The following is a 13,892-nucleotide window of genomic DNA, read 5'->3' as shown; positions in this document are numbered from 1 at the left end:
TGGAGATTTCATCTCCTCTGTACTATCAGTTTCTAAGCATCCTTAAGCTACAATCAAAACCATCAGTACTCACTGCTTTAGGTGTCCAGACACCTAGCTGAACCCTCATCACTAAAACGAAGCACCTACATTTGCTATACATCACGAGAGAAGATTTTAATGCCAAAGAATGAAGTTTAAAAACAGCCAGTGCATTAACTGGGAGCTGCCTACTCAAGTCTGCCAAGAAACTAGCAAGGAAAATAGCATGGTTTAAATCCTGGCACTCTTAAGTATTAATGGGCTGAAGTTAGTTTCCCTACTTCCAGCTTAGCAGCCTTTCCTATACCATGTCTGCAAGTATCTTAACTTACTCGTTCCATAAATAATAGGCAATCAGTCCATCCATCTCCACCCCCCACCCACAAATATTTGCTATTTCAGCAGAGCAAAGCATCTTCAACACAAACCTCGTGATTCATGCCCAAGAAATCTTTTGGGAAGTGGTATACAGAAATTCAGATGCCATCAGAATGAGAAATATACACTCCAGTCTTATGCATCTGCAATGAATATGCTAGCACTGCTGCCCAGCCAAGGAGAGATGTCTACTATGACTAACTTCTGCCTTTTTTTATTTAAGGCTAAAAACTGTTTGAGATCTATCAGACAAGGTAAGTTGAACTGAGACTGGCAAGTGATCTCAAACAGATTTAAACGGGAAGCAAAAACAACAGTTTGGTCACAACTGACACATTACAGTAGATCACCTGTAAGAAACTCTGATGCTTAAACATGTATCACAGGATGCTTGTTGTTTCCAAATTTTAAATTCTGTCGAATGTGTATAATACCTTTGAGCATCACAAATTTCACCTATGAATCTAAGTTATTTCCCTAGCCTGTTTCACTAGAAATAATAAAAAATTAATTCCTCTTACCACAAACTCTTAGCACCAAGAAATAGCCAGAGATGTGTTTAGATATGTACGTTCCATAAGGACAACAGAACAACTACGCCCGTAAAATACTATAAAGTGTATCTCCTACTATGCTGACCAGGAGTGTAACAAATCACATGTGAATAGGAAGAGGTGAGAAAGAAGCTCTCCCTGCACTCTTGGGGAACTGGGCAAAGGCATTTCTATATTCCTTTCTTCTGTGGGAGCCAGCAGAATTAAAAAAAAAAAAGGGAAACACCCACCAAGTACGTATGATTATCTAGCCTTTACTTACGGAAATGATTCAAACACATTTACAACCTCCCAAGTTAAATGTCATCTAAATTTGGTAAACAGTAGGGCCTGGACGTACAGGCTGTATGTATTGAAACTCTTGTGTATCACAGATACCCTGAACATCTTCCTCATGTCATCTTAATGTGTCACCAAGAAAGGTGTTGATATTAATGAATGCTTTTCCTGAATTTTATCAGTTTACACACAATATAGGAGTGTATTACCATTACAAGCCTGTGCATGATGCAGCTGCCTTACAGTGTCTTTAGAAAAAATACATTATTTGTATTGCTTGCAAAAGCTGTTCATTCCCCACCACCACCCACCCCCAAGAACAAGTAACAACACACACTGTAGGAGAGGGCTGTTAATTTTGCCCACTCATGTCCTGTCTAAATTTTGGGTATAGCTTCACAGCTGATAAGGGAGGACCATTCTTTTATTAGCTGCTGGTCTGCATGCTCTGACCTTTGATACACCAGAAATAAAAGCACACAATTTTGTTAAGCCAAGAGGCAACAAATAATCAAGATGCACTCACTGTTAAGATCCACAGTTTCCATAGTAGCTGGGCTTTATGATTTTTACCTTGTTGACAAAAATATCACTGCAATTTTAGGTACGATGGTCATGCCAAATGATGCAGTTTTGATCAAGAAAGAATAGTCATGGGTAACATCACCACAGACTTTAAGGTGGGACTGTGAAATGCTTTTCTATGCATAATTACCAATACAACCTATAAAATTTGGTTACTTTTAAAAACTGTTTCCCCCCATAAACCCTTTGCAGGGTTTTTTAAATTCATTAATATGAATGTCATGCTATGTTTCCACAAATGCACAAGGGGTTTCCATTTGCATCAGGGTATGGGATTCACTGAGTAGATAAAAAATGCTCTAAGAAGCACTTGTGGTAACTGCCTGGTCACCTGATACAGAGAAACAGGAAATCAGCTGAGTTGATTCTGAGGGGGGCACATATCAAATAAGACGCTCAATATGAATGCAACTCTATACAAATTCCATCTTTTGGCAAAATTAGTGCATGATGAGAAGGGAACCGAGTTCCTTTTCTTACTGGAGAGGCAGCATCCGACAGCCACAGCACTGATACCATGGAAAAAATGAATTTAGTAACACAAAGTGAGATGATAAAATTTCACTGAGATGCCATTTGTTATTTAGGTGCACAAAAGCAGCCTGACCAAGAGAAAAGCTTCCTAAACTTCCTAATTGAAGGTATAGGAATTAATGGTAGAAGTTTAGTTAAACCTTCATCACAGGGAAGATCCTCTGGAGGACATTTACAGAGTACTGTAACACTTCAAAATATCCTGTTATCTGTAAGACTAATGTAGCATTACTAAGTTTCAAATTAGATCTCTATACTCATAATGCTCATAAAACTTTAAAATACGAGCTCTATGAAACTTTATCTCCAAGTTCAAGACAAATTCTTTCTTCTATTACACTTAATATTGAACTGAACGCTATCCAAAGCCTTATCCTAAGGCATTATAAAAATTTGAAATCTTTAAACTATAGACAAAAACCAAGGGAGTCATTTTGGGAGAGCATAAACTATCACTGTCCAAATAAACAGCCAACATTCCTCAGAAGTAAACTCTTGACAATGAAGTCAGTGCAACACCACCGTTTTCTGTAATGTAGCACAGACCCAGAAGAATCAGCTGTTAGAACACACAATTATAAAGCAGGTAGCTACAGATGCCACTGTACATCTACAAATATCTGTACATCTGTACAAATATTTATGTAGTGAGACTTGCAAGTTCTGGTTTTGAATGTGATATGACAAAGTTCATATCACAATATGCAACACGTATAAAGAAGTTAAAAATCATTTCAAGGCAATGTCTTGCTATGAATTTCATTTAATACAATTATTTTGGAAGCCTAGTTTTTGGGGATTCCTCCCCCAACCAGCAATGTCTAGGGAAGAAAGTTTCACATTACCCACACCATGGGTAATCTACAGACTGAATTCACTGAAAAATAATCAAAGAATCTCTAAAACAGGGCGTAACCATCTAATGCAACAATTTGAAGATATTTCTGTACAATCACCATTATGTTTTATTGTGTTAGGATTCTTTTCTGTTTTCCAAGACTGACATCACTGAAAACTGAAAAAAGTATCATTTTGTAGCTTCAAAGCCTCCAGATAAAAATACCAAAGAAACTCTTCACCGGAGGCATAGCCTTGCATGAGCTGCTCCCTTATATGATTAGTCATGAAACTGTTTACACAGTTCTTACCTGTTCATCGACATAATCATCTATTCTTTTCTGGCATTCAAGCCATGCTTCAGCAACTTGACCCATTTCCTGTTCCAGCTGATGATACCTTTGTAGCAAGGTACTATACATATCTTCACTACAGGAATCGTGTGTTGTTCCGACCCTGGAAGTTCAAACAGTGCTTGTTACTGAAGAGATATTCGACTGAAAAATCACACCGAGTTCTGCCAGCCTGTAAAATGCTGTTAAAGTGACATTATCGATATACCTAGGCCCACATAGCTGTCTGTATCCCAAAATGAGTATTTTTAGTCATTTTTCAAAAAATAACCAACAACTGCTTGTTCCTGTGCTCTGTAACCAATAATAGCAAGAATGTGGGAAGTGCAACATTTCTGGAGCCTCTTTCCCACGGGCAACCAGATGTCAGCCCTACTGAGCCATGTTTATTCAAATTTTATTGCTTGATATATTTATCTTTCCAAATTCTAAAGGGTAAATATACAAGTTGACTGTTCACTGAAGAGTGAAATGGTAAAAATAAAGCTAGAAGCTTGTTAATCAGAACCCTCATGATCAATGCTAAAAAGATTACTACACTAGCTCCAGTTTGGGAAAATGCTACGGAATGACACAACTGAGAATTTGGTTGCATGCAGTCATCTACTATCGCTTGAGCAGCAACATCAACTTCAAGATGTGCTTATGCCATTCACTGATGACTGGCTCTGTAAGGAGCCCCAGAAATAGGATAAAGACTTAATTTCCTTTCTACTGCTACATTTTTGTACAGCAAAGTCTTTAAAAAAGGATTCGTAAGAGCACATCATCACGATGACTCTTAAGAAAATAAGCAAGCTCCCTAAATCTTGACTTCAAAAACAAGAAAACAACAAAATTCTTAGAAATTATCAGTTTAAGGCACACTGAATTGTAATGACCTATGAATTGACACAAGTAGACTAAAGGTTTTCAACATTTCTCCTGCTCAGTAATTAAGAGGAAATTGGCTGATACTTCACCAAGCACAAAGGTTGTGTGGTTGGTCAAAGCCTCAACAAGCCTGTGCCAAAATCAAAATTCGCACATCTTAACACTTGACATTAAAGCCCTGACACAGCATTTCTGGAGGTTTGCTACAGATTTCCACAGCATCAGGATACTAATCCAACTCAGGAACTACAAAGCCCTGTCTATGACCTGGCAAAGAACAGAGCCCTTAATTTTAAGATGGCAGCTAAGCTTAAACAAGAGTTGAGCAAACAGACAACTGACAACAGTAAACATCAAGTTATAGCCATTAGTATCAATTTGCCAATGAACTTGAGTTTCATGTCCTTTTTTTGATGAGAACCTGCAACACAACCACCTTAGAAGGCTATGCAAGCAATTCTGCTCATTAGAAACCTAGGGAAGTCCTTTTTTGGTAGGGTACAAAAAAGACTTGAGCACCGTCAGTTCCAGTTACTAGATCACAATCACTTTCCCTAAAGCCTGTGTTTTTGCTATGATGCAATTATGTGAATTTCTGGTTCTTACTATGCAGAAGTGAAGAATTTGTTCTCACAGCTGCAGTTGAATAGAAGTACTCTTACAAGCACTAGTTGTACACAAACATCTTTTCAAAATATGCTTTCAAGTTAGAAGTAAACTTCATTTTTTAAATTTTACATTAACAATGCAGCAGCACTTACACTTTCAATTTCTACTGTGTCTCTTGGGTACAGATTAACAACTATTTACATGCTACTAGCAAACATACTGTTACCCGCAAGGCAGCTGTAAAGCAACGGGTGACAGGATTTCCTTAAATACTGATTATGAAAATAAACCCTTATGAATTGTAGAGTCTGATCTAGAAGCCCTGCTGATTAAATAATTGTTTGTAAGCACACAGACAGCTCTTATAGCTGGTCCGCAGATTGTACATAATGTGCCTCTGAAAGAAACCCAAGGTAACAGAACAAGCTGCAGCGCATTATGACCCTCTCGTCTACCCTGAGAAGAGGGCCAGACCTGGCACGGCTGACCACCTGTATCAGCTAGTTATCCCACCTCCCCTCAAGATTGCTGTCCATCACTAAGCAAGCATCTTTTACAGTCAGACGTTTGATAAATAACCTCAGAATTAACCACAGCACACAAACTACGCATTCTGAAACAGCCCAAGGTGTACAAAAGGTCTAGTCATTTAGACAACGGATGACGAAGAGTGAACACTCAAAACCCAAGTGAAGCTGGGATGCCTAAATATTCACTTTTCAGGAAGGAAACGTGAATTATCACATTTCAGGAAGGGAAAACAACGAGACCAATGCTTTTCCGTCACAGAACTCCAGCAGTACCTTCTCTACTGCATGTAAGCAAAACTCTAACAACAGTAAGGCAAAACTGGACAAGGGATAAACATCAATGAAGATAACCACCTAACAGAACATCCCTTCAATACAAATTTGGGGCCATTTGTTATTTTTGGGGGGTGAGAAAAAGTGAAAAGGTCTGCCTATAGAGGAGTCTTGGCTGTTGCAAAAGAGTCTGCTCTGTATCCTGAACCAGGAGAAAGACTGCCTCTCCTTCAAGAAGTCTGAAGAAAACCAGGTGCTTACTCTTAGAACTGATACAAGCAGTAGGCTTTTGGTTTGAAAATTATATATACAGCCAAGATTATTTTTTTCAAAAGTTACAGACAACACAATACTTTTCAATCCTTCAAAGGCTCTTTTATTGCTGTGTAGTTAAACCGGACTGTGCATTTCTAAAGGCTCCGTAACCGGAGCTTTAATAAAAACCTCAAGTAAGTCTCAAACTTCTGAAAGTTTCAGAGACTATATTCTCTTCATGGCAACTACAGAAACAATTAGTATCTTGTAAATCTTGTATCATGTAAAATAGTCCTCCCAAAAGTACTATTCCTAATGTCTGAGCTTAATGATATTCCTGCGCTAGGTGAAAAGACTTACTAGAGCTCACTTTCAACTAACTAGTTTTCTCCTTTCACAAACCAGCAGAACAGCAAGACCAGGGTTCTTTAAGCATTAACAGATGCAGCACCTAGAGGTGAGACCAATGACCACACTGAGGAACCTCAGTGCTCACAAAAAACATATAAACAAGCATTTTAGCCATAAGATCTACTGCAAACTATATTTCCATCTGCTAGAGACAGACCATTCAGAGGGGGACGATCCTCCCTCTCAGAGATGGAGAAGCCTCTCAGATCCTTGAGAATTTCTACTAGAATGTACCCTTTACAAACCAGTGTGCATTTATACAATGACCATTTGTAAAGTGTTGAGTATTCCTTCAGAGAGAAGTTCTTAAAGGCTTGAAATCAACAGCAAAGAGCATAAAAAGCCAATCCTCATTTGCTATTCAAGATGAAATCATCAAGAGACTAGGTTGATGCTCATGCTCCCCCATGCGAGGCCTCTGCTGTGATGTTCCTCCACTCCATATGGTACCAAATTCCCAATGGAAGGTAGCATTATTCACATTTCTTTAGGGATGGTTAAGGCCCAGAGATCTCATAAGAAAAAAAAAATCTGATTACATGAAAAGGAACAGCAGAAGCCTATGCTTTCTAAAGAAAGAGTCTATAAACTAGAAAGCATGGAACATGAAAAGCTTGTGCTGAACTTCTGCTTTCAAAGAAGACTCCTGTGAATCAATCTAGGCAAAACCACAATTTAAGTGAAAAACCCGTAACGCTATATAGGGAGCACTGATGTACTGGTAAAGCAGTTCCTGCAGGAACAGACTCTGACTGTAAGCCTTGGAAGTAGCTGTCACTACAGTGAAGCTCCTCAGAGAAACACCTTCTGTTGCTTTGACCTGAATTCCCGTAGCACTTGAGAACAACAGGTAAAGGCAAACAATCCAACATTTTTGGACTTAAGAGAAACTTAAGGTCATTTCTTAACGTTCTCATCTCTATAGACAATGACAATATAAATAGCCTTGATACAACCAGGACTGATGTAGTAAGAGGTGCAGAGAAACCTTTGTAGAAAACATGCAAGATGCCTGAGGATTGTCAGTGAAAGCAGTACTAGGAAGTCAAGCACAGATCAAGAGAGCAAAGGACAAGCATGCAACTGAACTACATGCTGTTGAACACAGTTAACAGAAACACCTGTCTGAAAAGGGGTCTCAGTACCAACCCAGTGCTAAGCCCAGTGGCAAGCATGTTTTCCTGCCTTTTCTTGCTTTCCTTTTGAGTATCTACTAGCAAAGGGAGAACTCGGAAGTTTCTTTTTTTGCTGTGAGCAACACTGCTTGCAACTGAGACATTTAATCATATTGCTCTTGTAGCAGGGAAAAAAATATCCAAGACAATACCTTTAGGACAAGCGCACACAAAGCACTAATGTTTTCATCAGAAACAAGTCTGAGAGGTCAACATGAACCGTGCATGGCTGTACTTTAAAAAGATCAGAACTTAATATTGTAAGATTAAGAATTAAATTTATGTGAATTAATACAACACCTTTTCTGTAAAAAAAAAAAAAAGCCCTTTCAGGCACACAAACCACAGGCAGAACAATTTTACTAACAAAATACATATTCTAAAGCCCCAGGAAATGCAATATGTTATCGGATCTACAAACACACAACAAGGGTGTGGGGTTTTCTTTAAGCCATCTATTCACTGAAGAAAGCAAAAAAAAATAATTATTTGTACACCACTAGAAGTAGGAAGGCACTCAGGCTTTAATTCACTTGCAGAGATGTGAATACAGTACCAGTGCCTGATGAGGAGACTAGTGTTCAAATCAAGACATCAGCATTTTCATAGGGCACTGACATTTTACTAGATAACCCACAAGTAAGCAGACTGGAGTAGTAATTCTTCTGACAAGCAAGTGATGACAGCAGCCTGTTCCATCAACAAGACCCTTTTCCAAACATATTGACAAGACTTTTTACCTATTAAATTGGACAAGCAGAGCAATTTATTTTTAAACACAGTGGTTGCAAACAAGAATTTTGCTTTCTCCTTTAAATAAGAAAAGAGAAGTTGAAGTCTCTACCTTAGCTGTGACACTAACGTTGGCAAGCTATTCTGCAGGAGTGGCTCAGAAAATACCAGGTTTTCAAACAGATGCTTATTGTGCAATTCCCACGTCACCTGAAATTTCTTCAAATGTTCATTTTCCTATAACAAAAAAAATTAACAGAAATAAGCTCAGGTCATAAAACACAAAGAAAAAAATACTTTTGTCTCAAGATAAACTTTTAAGTCTAATTTCTATTAAACCCCCCAGCCTACAGGCTTCATTATTCAGCTCACATATTACTCAGTTTTAATATTCAAACTATGAAACAGTTATTTAATGGCTTAATAGATGTAGCTTCATTTTCTGTTTTTCTAAATTGGCATGGATTATGAAAAAAGAGACTGTGTTGTTGAAAGCTTCCACTTCTCTGTGCACTGAAAAACGTATCTTATGATCTGAACCAGTTATTCTCAGGTTCTCTTGTCAAGCTGTCTCATCCTTGATTGTTTTTCAGTTCTTTGAACTTATCCAGTAACAGACACATAGGAATAAAAATTATAGCTTGCCATCAAAATTGACACAAATCAAGTAGAGAGGGTTCTCAAAGTGCAACTTCTTTTGAAAAATGCAAGTTTTCTAAATAGCCAAGAGACCAACTGCTCACTTCTCTAATAAGCAGAATGTTCTTCTATTTAAGATCATTTAACATACAAATGTATTTAATTTCAAGGCCTAAAAAGTAAGTCTATTATCAAAACATCAGAATCAAAGGTAAGTACAATCTCTTTTTTCCAAGTTATTAGGTTTTTCTGTATCAACAGGAGCAGACAGGTTTTCTACAGCAGATTCCCTCAAACAGCTAAAGTAAATGCAAGCATTCTGACTATCAGGTCAGGAGGTGAGACCTATGCACCATAACCTTGACTAACCAGAAATATTTTAGAATTTCGAAGTTTTGTTAAGCATAGTGAGTTAAAAATTAATACATACTCATATCAGACCTAAGTAGTAGAATATCAGTATTCAAAAAAATCAAGGACTTGGTTTATTGTTGTTACTATTTAGGGGTAGAATGTTTTTTCCCAGTTGCACAAGAGACACGTACCCTTTCATTTTGAATGCTATGTCTTTAAAATATTTAAAGCCTCTATGAATTGCTAATAGTTTCTCAAGGCTCAGCAATGAAAAAGGTGAATTACCAATGCAATTTCCGTATTATGCTGTGAACAAAACGGTCAAGAGTTATCTACAAAATCTTCTTATGTATCTGATTATGAAGTGTACAGTATTTCTTGCAAAAAATACTAGGTAAGTTCTCCCTTCTAGACCACTATACTGAGGTCTCTACACTCAAGGGCTTTTCTATACTGCCCCCAGTCTCTCCAGCTTGCTCTCATTACAGTCTTTCATTCCTTGGTAAGGCAAAAGGCTTTAGTTCCTGCTCTTCACTCTGCACATTTGCTGGATTCCTTTGAAAGGTGGGACAGTCATAACTTCACTGAGAAATTAGCTCCTTGCAGGTAGAGATTCGAGGCACTCTAAGTCTTTGTACAGCAGGCAACATGCAAAGGTTTTAACCTTTAAAAGTAAAGCTGCAGTAAAAAACAATGTTTTAAGATCTTGACTGCCTTTTGTGTATTTCAGCTGAAAAGATTCATTCTTCTACAGTGCACTAGTATCTTCAGAGAAAATGACCATGCACACTGAAAGGGCTAGTCACCCTGCTATCTGTACTGAAATCTGTGACATACCAGTCTATTTAATGAAAAGGTCACTTAATAAATCTACCAAATGTGTGACAAGAGAAAAGTATCTTATACTTCCAAGTCTCACATTTCAACTTCTCAATGTCATAGCTTAGTAGAAATGAAGCTTTCAGTACTTACTGGGCTGCAGGAAGAAAAGGTTAAGAGTAGTCTAGGGTACTTTGAGTTTTCTTATTTGGCATTTATTTATTTTTAAATACAACAGGAATTGTATTTTACTTGGTATTTCTCTCAAGCACCTACATTTGATGACTTAAAAGCAGCCAAAAAACTGGAGGTGGCAGTTTATCTGTCACTGTTGTTATATAGTGACCTCTTATCTGAATCTAAGTGACAAAGCTTGCAAAGATAATATGGACAACAACAAATACAGACCACTGACAACAGGAAAGGTACCAGATATGCCTGGCTTTCTGCACAGGAACAGCCCCCACCTCAGTAATGACATTCAGTTTCCATTCCATCTTATCTTTCTCACCTGTGGTCATCTTGTTACTGCCCACTCTTTTCCTTTCTTTACATACCCAGGCAGTCACTTTTAGCTAATCAGCAATAAAAAACAAAATTCACCAGTTTGACCAAGTTTGTGCTTGCACAAAGTTTACACAAGAATAAAAAGGAAAAAGGTAATGGAAAAGGACGTACAGAAAAAGGTTCTGAACAAAACAGGATTAATAACCTTGGTCCTTAAACAACTATCAAGTTTGTTTACTGTATTACTCACACATGATGGACATGATGGACTCAAGAACAGATTTAAGGCTATTGCTTATTTTCTACTTCCCAATTCAATTCCAAATCTGACAGCATTATCGGCTGACAAAAAAGGGATGTGAGAGCAAAAACTTTAGAAATAGTTAGACTGCATATTAATTCCTGGGAAGAGATTATCTTTTCAAGTATCCATTCTTGTTTATGAAGGAAAAGAAAAAATTGAACACGAGAACAATTTGTGTTAGTGCTACACACAAGCCTGCACCCTTCAAATGTGTTTTTCGAGGCATCACTGAAGAGAAACAGAAATGTTTCACCCATTTTCCAAGAAATTACCTAAGATTTTGTAGAAGATTGCCTTAAAGGCTAGTTTCAAAATAAGTACCACAAACAGCAATGCACCTGTTCTTTCACAGAGGCTAATTTCATTGATTCACTATGAGGGATGCCTAATCTACCTTTCTGAAAAGCAAAAGCCACATTTTCAGAATATCCCACCTCCATGCAGGTGCACACAGAAGACCTTGTATTTTACGAATCACGGATGACTTCTTAAAGAACCCAGAACACCGCTACGATCATTACCCCTAGCAAGCTGGAGCATATAGGTTGTTTTTTCAATCTTACCAGAGTAACTAGGAAGGCGCTGATTGTGCATGCTGCCTGACAGAGTGCACTGTATTCTTCAAGTAGGAGTGAGATGAACTGATGTGCCTGGGGTGGCCCTTGTATTGCTAATGTTGATGCAACTTTAGATCCCAGCGACAAGTGTCTGAGCAGACGAACCTTCATTTCAAGTACATATTCTCTAGCTTGCTGTTCCAACCGTTGGTAAAGCTGATATGGATCTCTTTCACAAAGCCTGTATTTTTAGAATAATTGTGACAGAAAAGAAATATATGCAAATAATCAATTTTCACTCTCCTAAAAAATACTTAGCAATTATAGATAATTATTATTGTTATTAAAAAAAACAATGACTAAGGTTTACAGAACTACCTCGGATTTGGGAGAACAGCCCAGTTCCCTACTACTATGGAACTCAGCTGCTGTGTAGCTTTCAGACTAGAACTAGCAAAGGATGTTTGCCCCTGAGCAAACTAATTTAGGACCTTAGGGCTTCACTGCAACTTGTGAGCTAAAAACCCTTACTCATTTGGCATACAACCCCCCAAGCACCTAGATTCTACAGACATGCTTCTTGACCACTTCTTCGTTCTTTCTCTCACACACAACCCTAATAAGTGTCTACTTGGAACAGCCAGACCCAGGCTCAATTAACACATGCAGAAGGACAGTCCTTTACTTCAAGCCATTGGAGGGCCTTGACTCACCCGGCAGTCAGCACACGTGTAAACACATACTAACCAGACTGGGCTCCGTGACTGCTTTGTGGGACCCTTCCATTGTTACATTCAACTGAAAGATGACATTTCACATAGTTATGAAGTTTAAGGCACTCAAACTCATTATCACTTTCATTGAGAGTTTCTTACCCCAAGTTGGGGGTCTTCTCTACAAAGACTCTTTGCACCTTTTATTAAAGATGTGTCACTGCAGAGAGGGGTGTGGGATTCATGAGACCATTACGAGCGTCTTTCTAAGAACACAACTTAGGGTACTACTTCAGTAGCACCTAAGCCACATTCATCACAAATGATTGGTGGCTTTTTTTTTTCTTGTTTTAAATCTAGACCAGAATTTGGTAGTCATTTGTCTGAGGGAAGCAGACTAACCTTCAAGCTACAGATACATACTGCCCTCTACACATCCTTTTAGCCATGCAGCAGTGAGGGTTGCAGGTATTCGAAGTCACAGCTTCTGAGAGGGTCAGGGCTTCCTGTGAAGGATAGCGCAGAGCTGGCTAGGTCTGATACTCTTCTGGAAATGAAACGTGGGTTTGAAACACCTCAAAGAGAGGAAAACTCTTCTGAGGATCCTGGGCAGGTGCTGTGCTTGCTGCACCCAAAGTTCCCACACACCAGAATCTTTTGCTGCAGCTCCAAGCAGCATGTGAACACTGCCCAACAAAGCAGGGCTGCCTTCTGCTATGTATGCATCGGGATACAGTTCCTTGGTGGGAGAAGGTAACGCACGAGCCTGAGCTGGCATGCAGAATAAAATCAGCATCACTATCACCACTCTTCTCCAGCTGCATACAGAGAGCTCTCAAATACCTAACAGAATGGTTTAGTCACCAGCCCCCAGCAGGACTTCACAACTCCATCTCAGTGGGCACTTCAGTCACAAGAAGAACAGGGTTTCAGTCAGCCATCATCACTGCTTTCTACCAAAACACGATGGCTGCTTTGAAGCACTTCAGAGTGAAACTGTACAACTGAAAGTCCTGTGCATAGACTTTTAAGCATTTGTCTCAGGGAGGTGGGGAAGAAGAAAGGCATTAGTTAAGTACTTACAGCTTTGTGCAAGTCCTCTACTCCCTAGTCCCTGCTCTTCCCTCAGTATAGTCTCGTATCACACTGTCATGAAGTAACCAACATACAATAGGCACAGCACTTGGCACCACTACTTCTTTTCAAGAAAGCAGATCAGTTTTTTTTCTTGCCAGCGCTATTTAACAGAGCTGAGCGTTAAGTAATAAAGAGTTTGCCTTTTAGAAAAAGATTTACTTGGCCACAGCATGATACTTGGCACACTACTGATATTTTCTTCTTTCTTTTCCTTTCTAGAAACAAACAAAAAATACCTTTCAGTACCTACTTTGACTAGTTCCATTAAATTTTAGTACCACAAACTGAAGTCACGCGTGTCTGCACAAATCCAGTTTGTACAAACCTAGTATACTAATTTTATTTCATATTTTGGAGACCACAAGGAGTGCAAAGCCATCATGTTAACACTGAACATTTCCTTCTCTGAGATTCTGTTTCTGCCTTTTAATTTTCATAATCTCTCTCAACAGTGAGAAACAGT

The 13,892-nt window shown here is 38.6% G+C and overlaps 1 protein-coding gene across 2 annotated transcripts in view; it reads right to left on the bottom strand.

Annotated features, from left to right (window-relative positions):
* The window catches only part of FAM193A (family with sequence similarity 193 member A), a 126,277-nt gene that overhangs the window by 75,138 nt on the left and 37,247 nt on the right, over positions 1 to 13,892 (bottom strand). For both annotated transcript variants that reach the window (XM_066996505.1, XM_066996506.1), the window contains exons 6-8: positions 11,586 to 11,820; positions 8,512 to 8,636; positions 3,500 to 3,644 (exon numbers count right to left, since the gene is read on the bottom strand). In XM_066996505.1, coding sequence (XP_066852606.1) covers positions 3,500 to 3,644; positions 8,512 to 8,636; positions 11,586 to 11,820 — 505 coding nt within the window. The remainder of the gene's footprint in view (positions 1 to 3,499; positions 3,645 to 8,511; positions 8,637 to 11,585; positions 11,821 to 13,892) is intronic.

This window comes from Anser cygnoides, chromosome 4, assembly GCF_040182565.1.
Source record: "Anser cygnoides isolate HZ-2024a breed goose chromosome 4, Taihu_goose_T2T_genome, whole genome shotgun sequence".
In the NCBI taxonomy this organism is placed as follows: Eukaryota; Metazoa; Chordata; class Aves; order Anseriformes; family Anatidae; genus Anser; species Anser cygnoides.
This window is presented reverse-complemented; position numbering and strand designations above follow the sequence as displayed.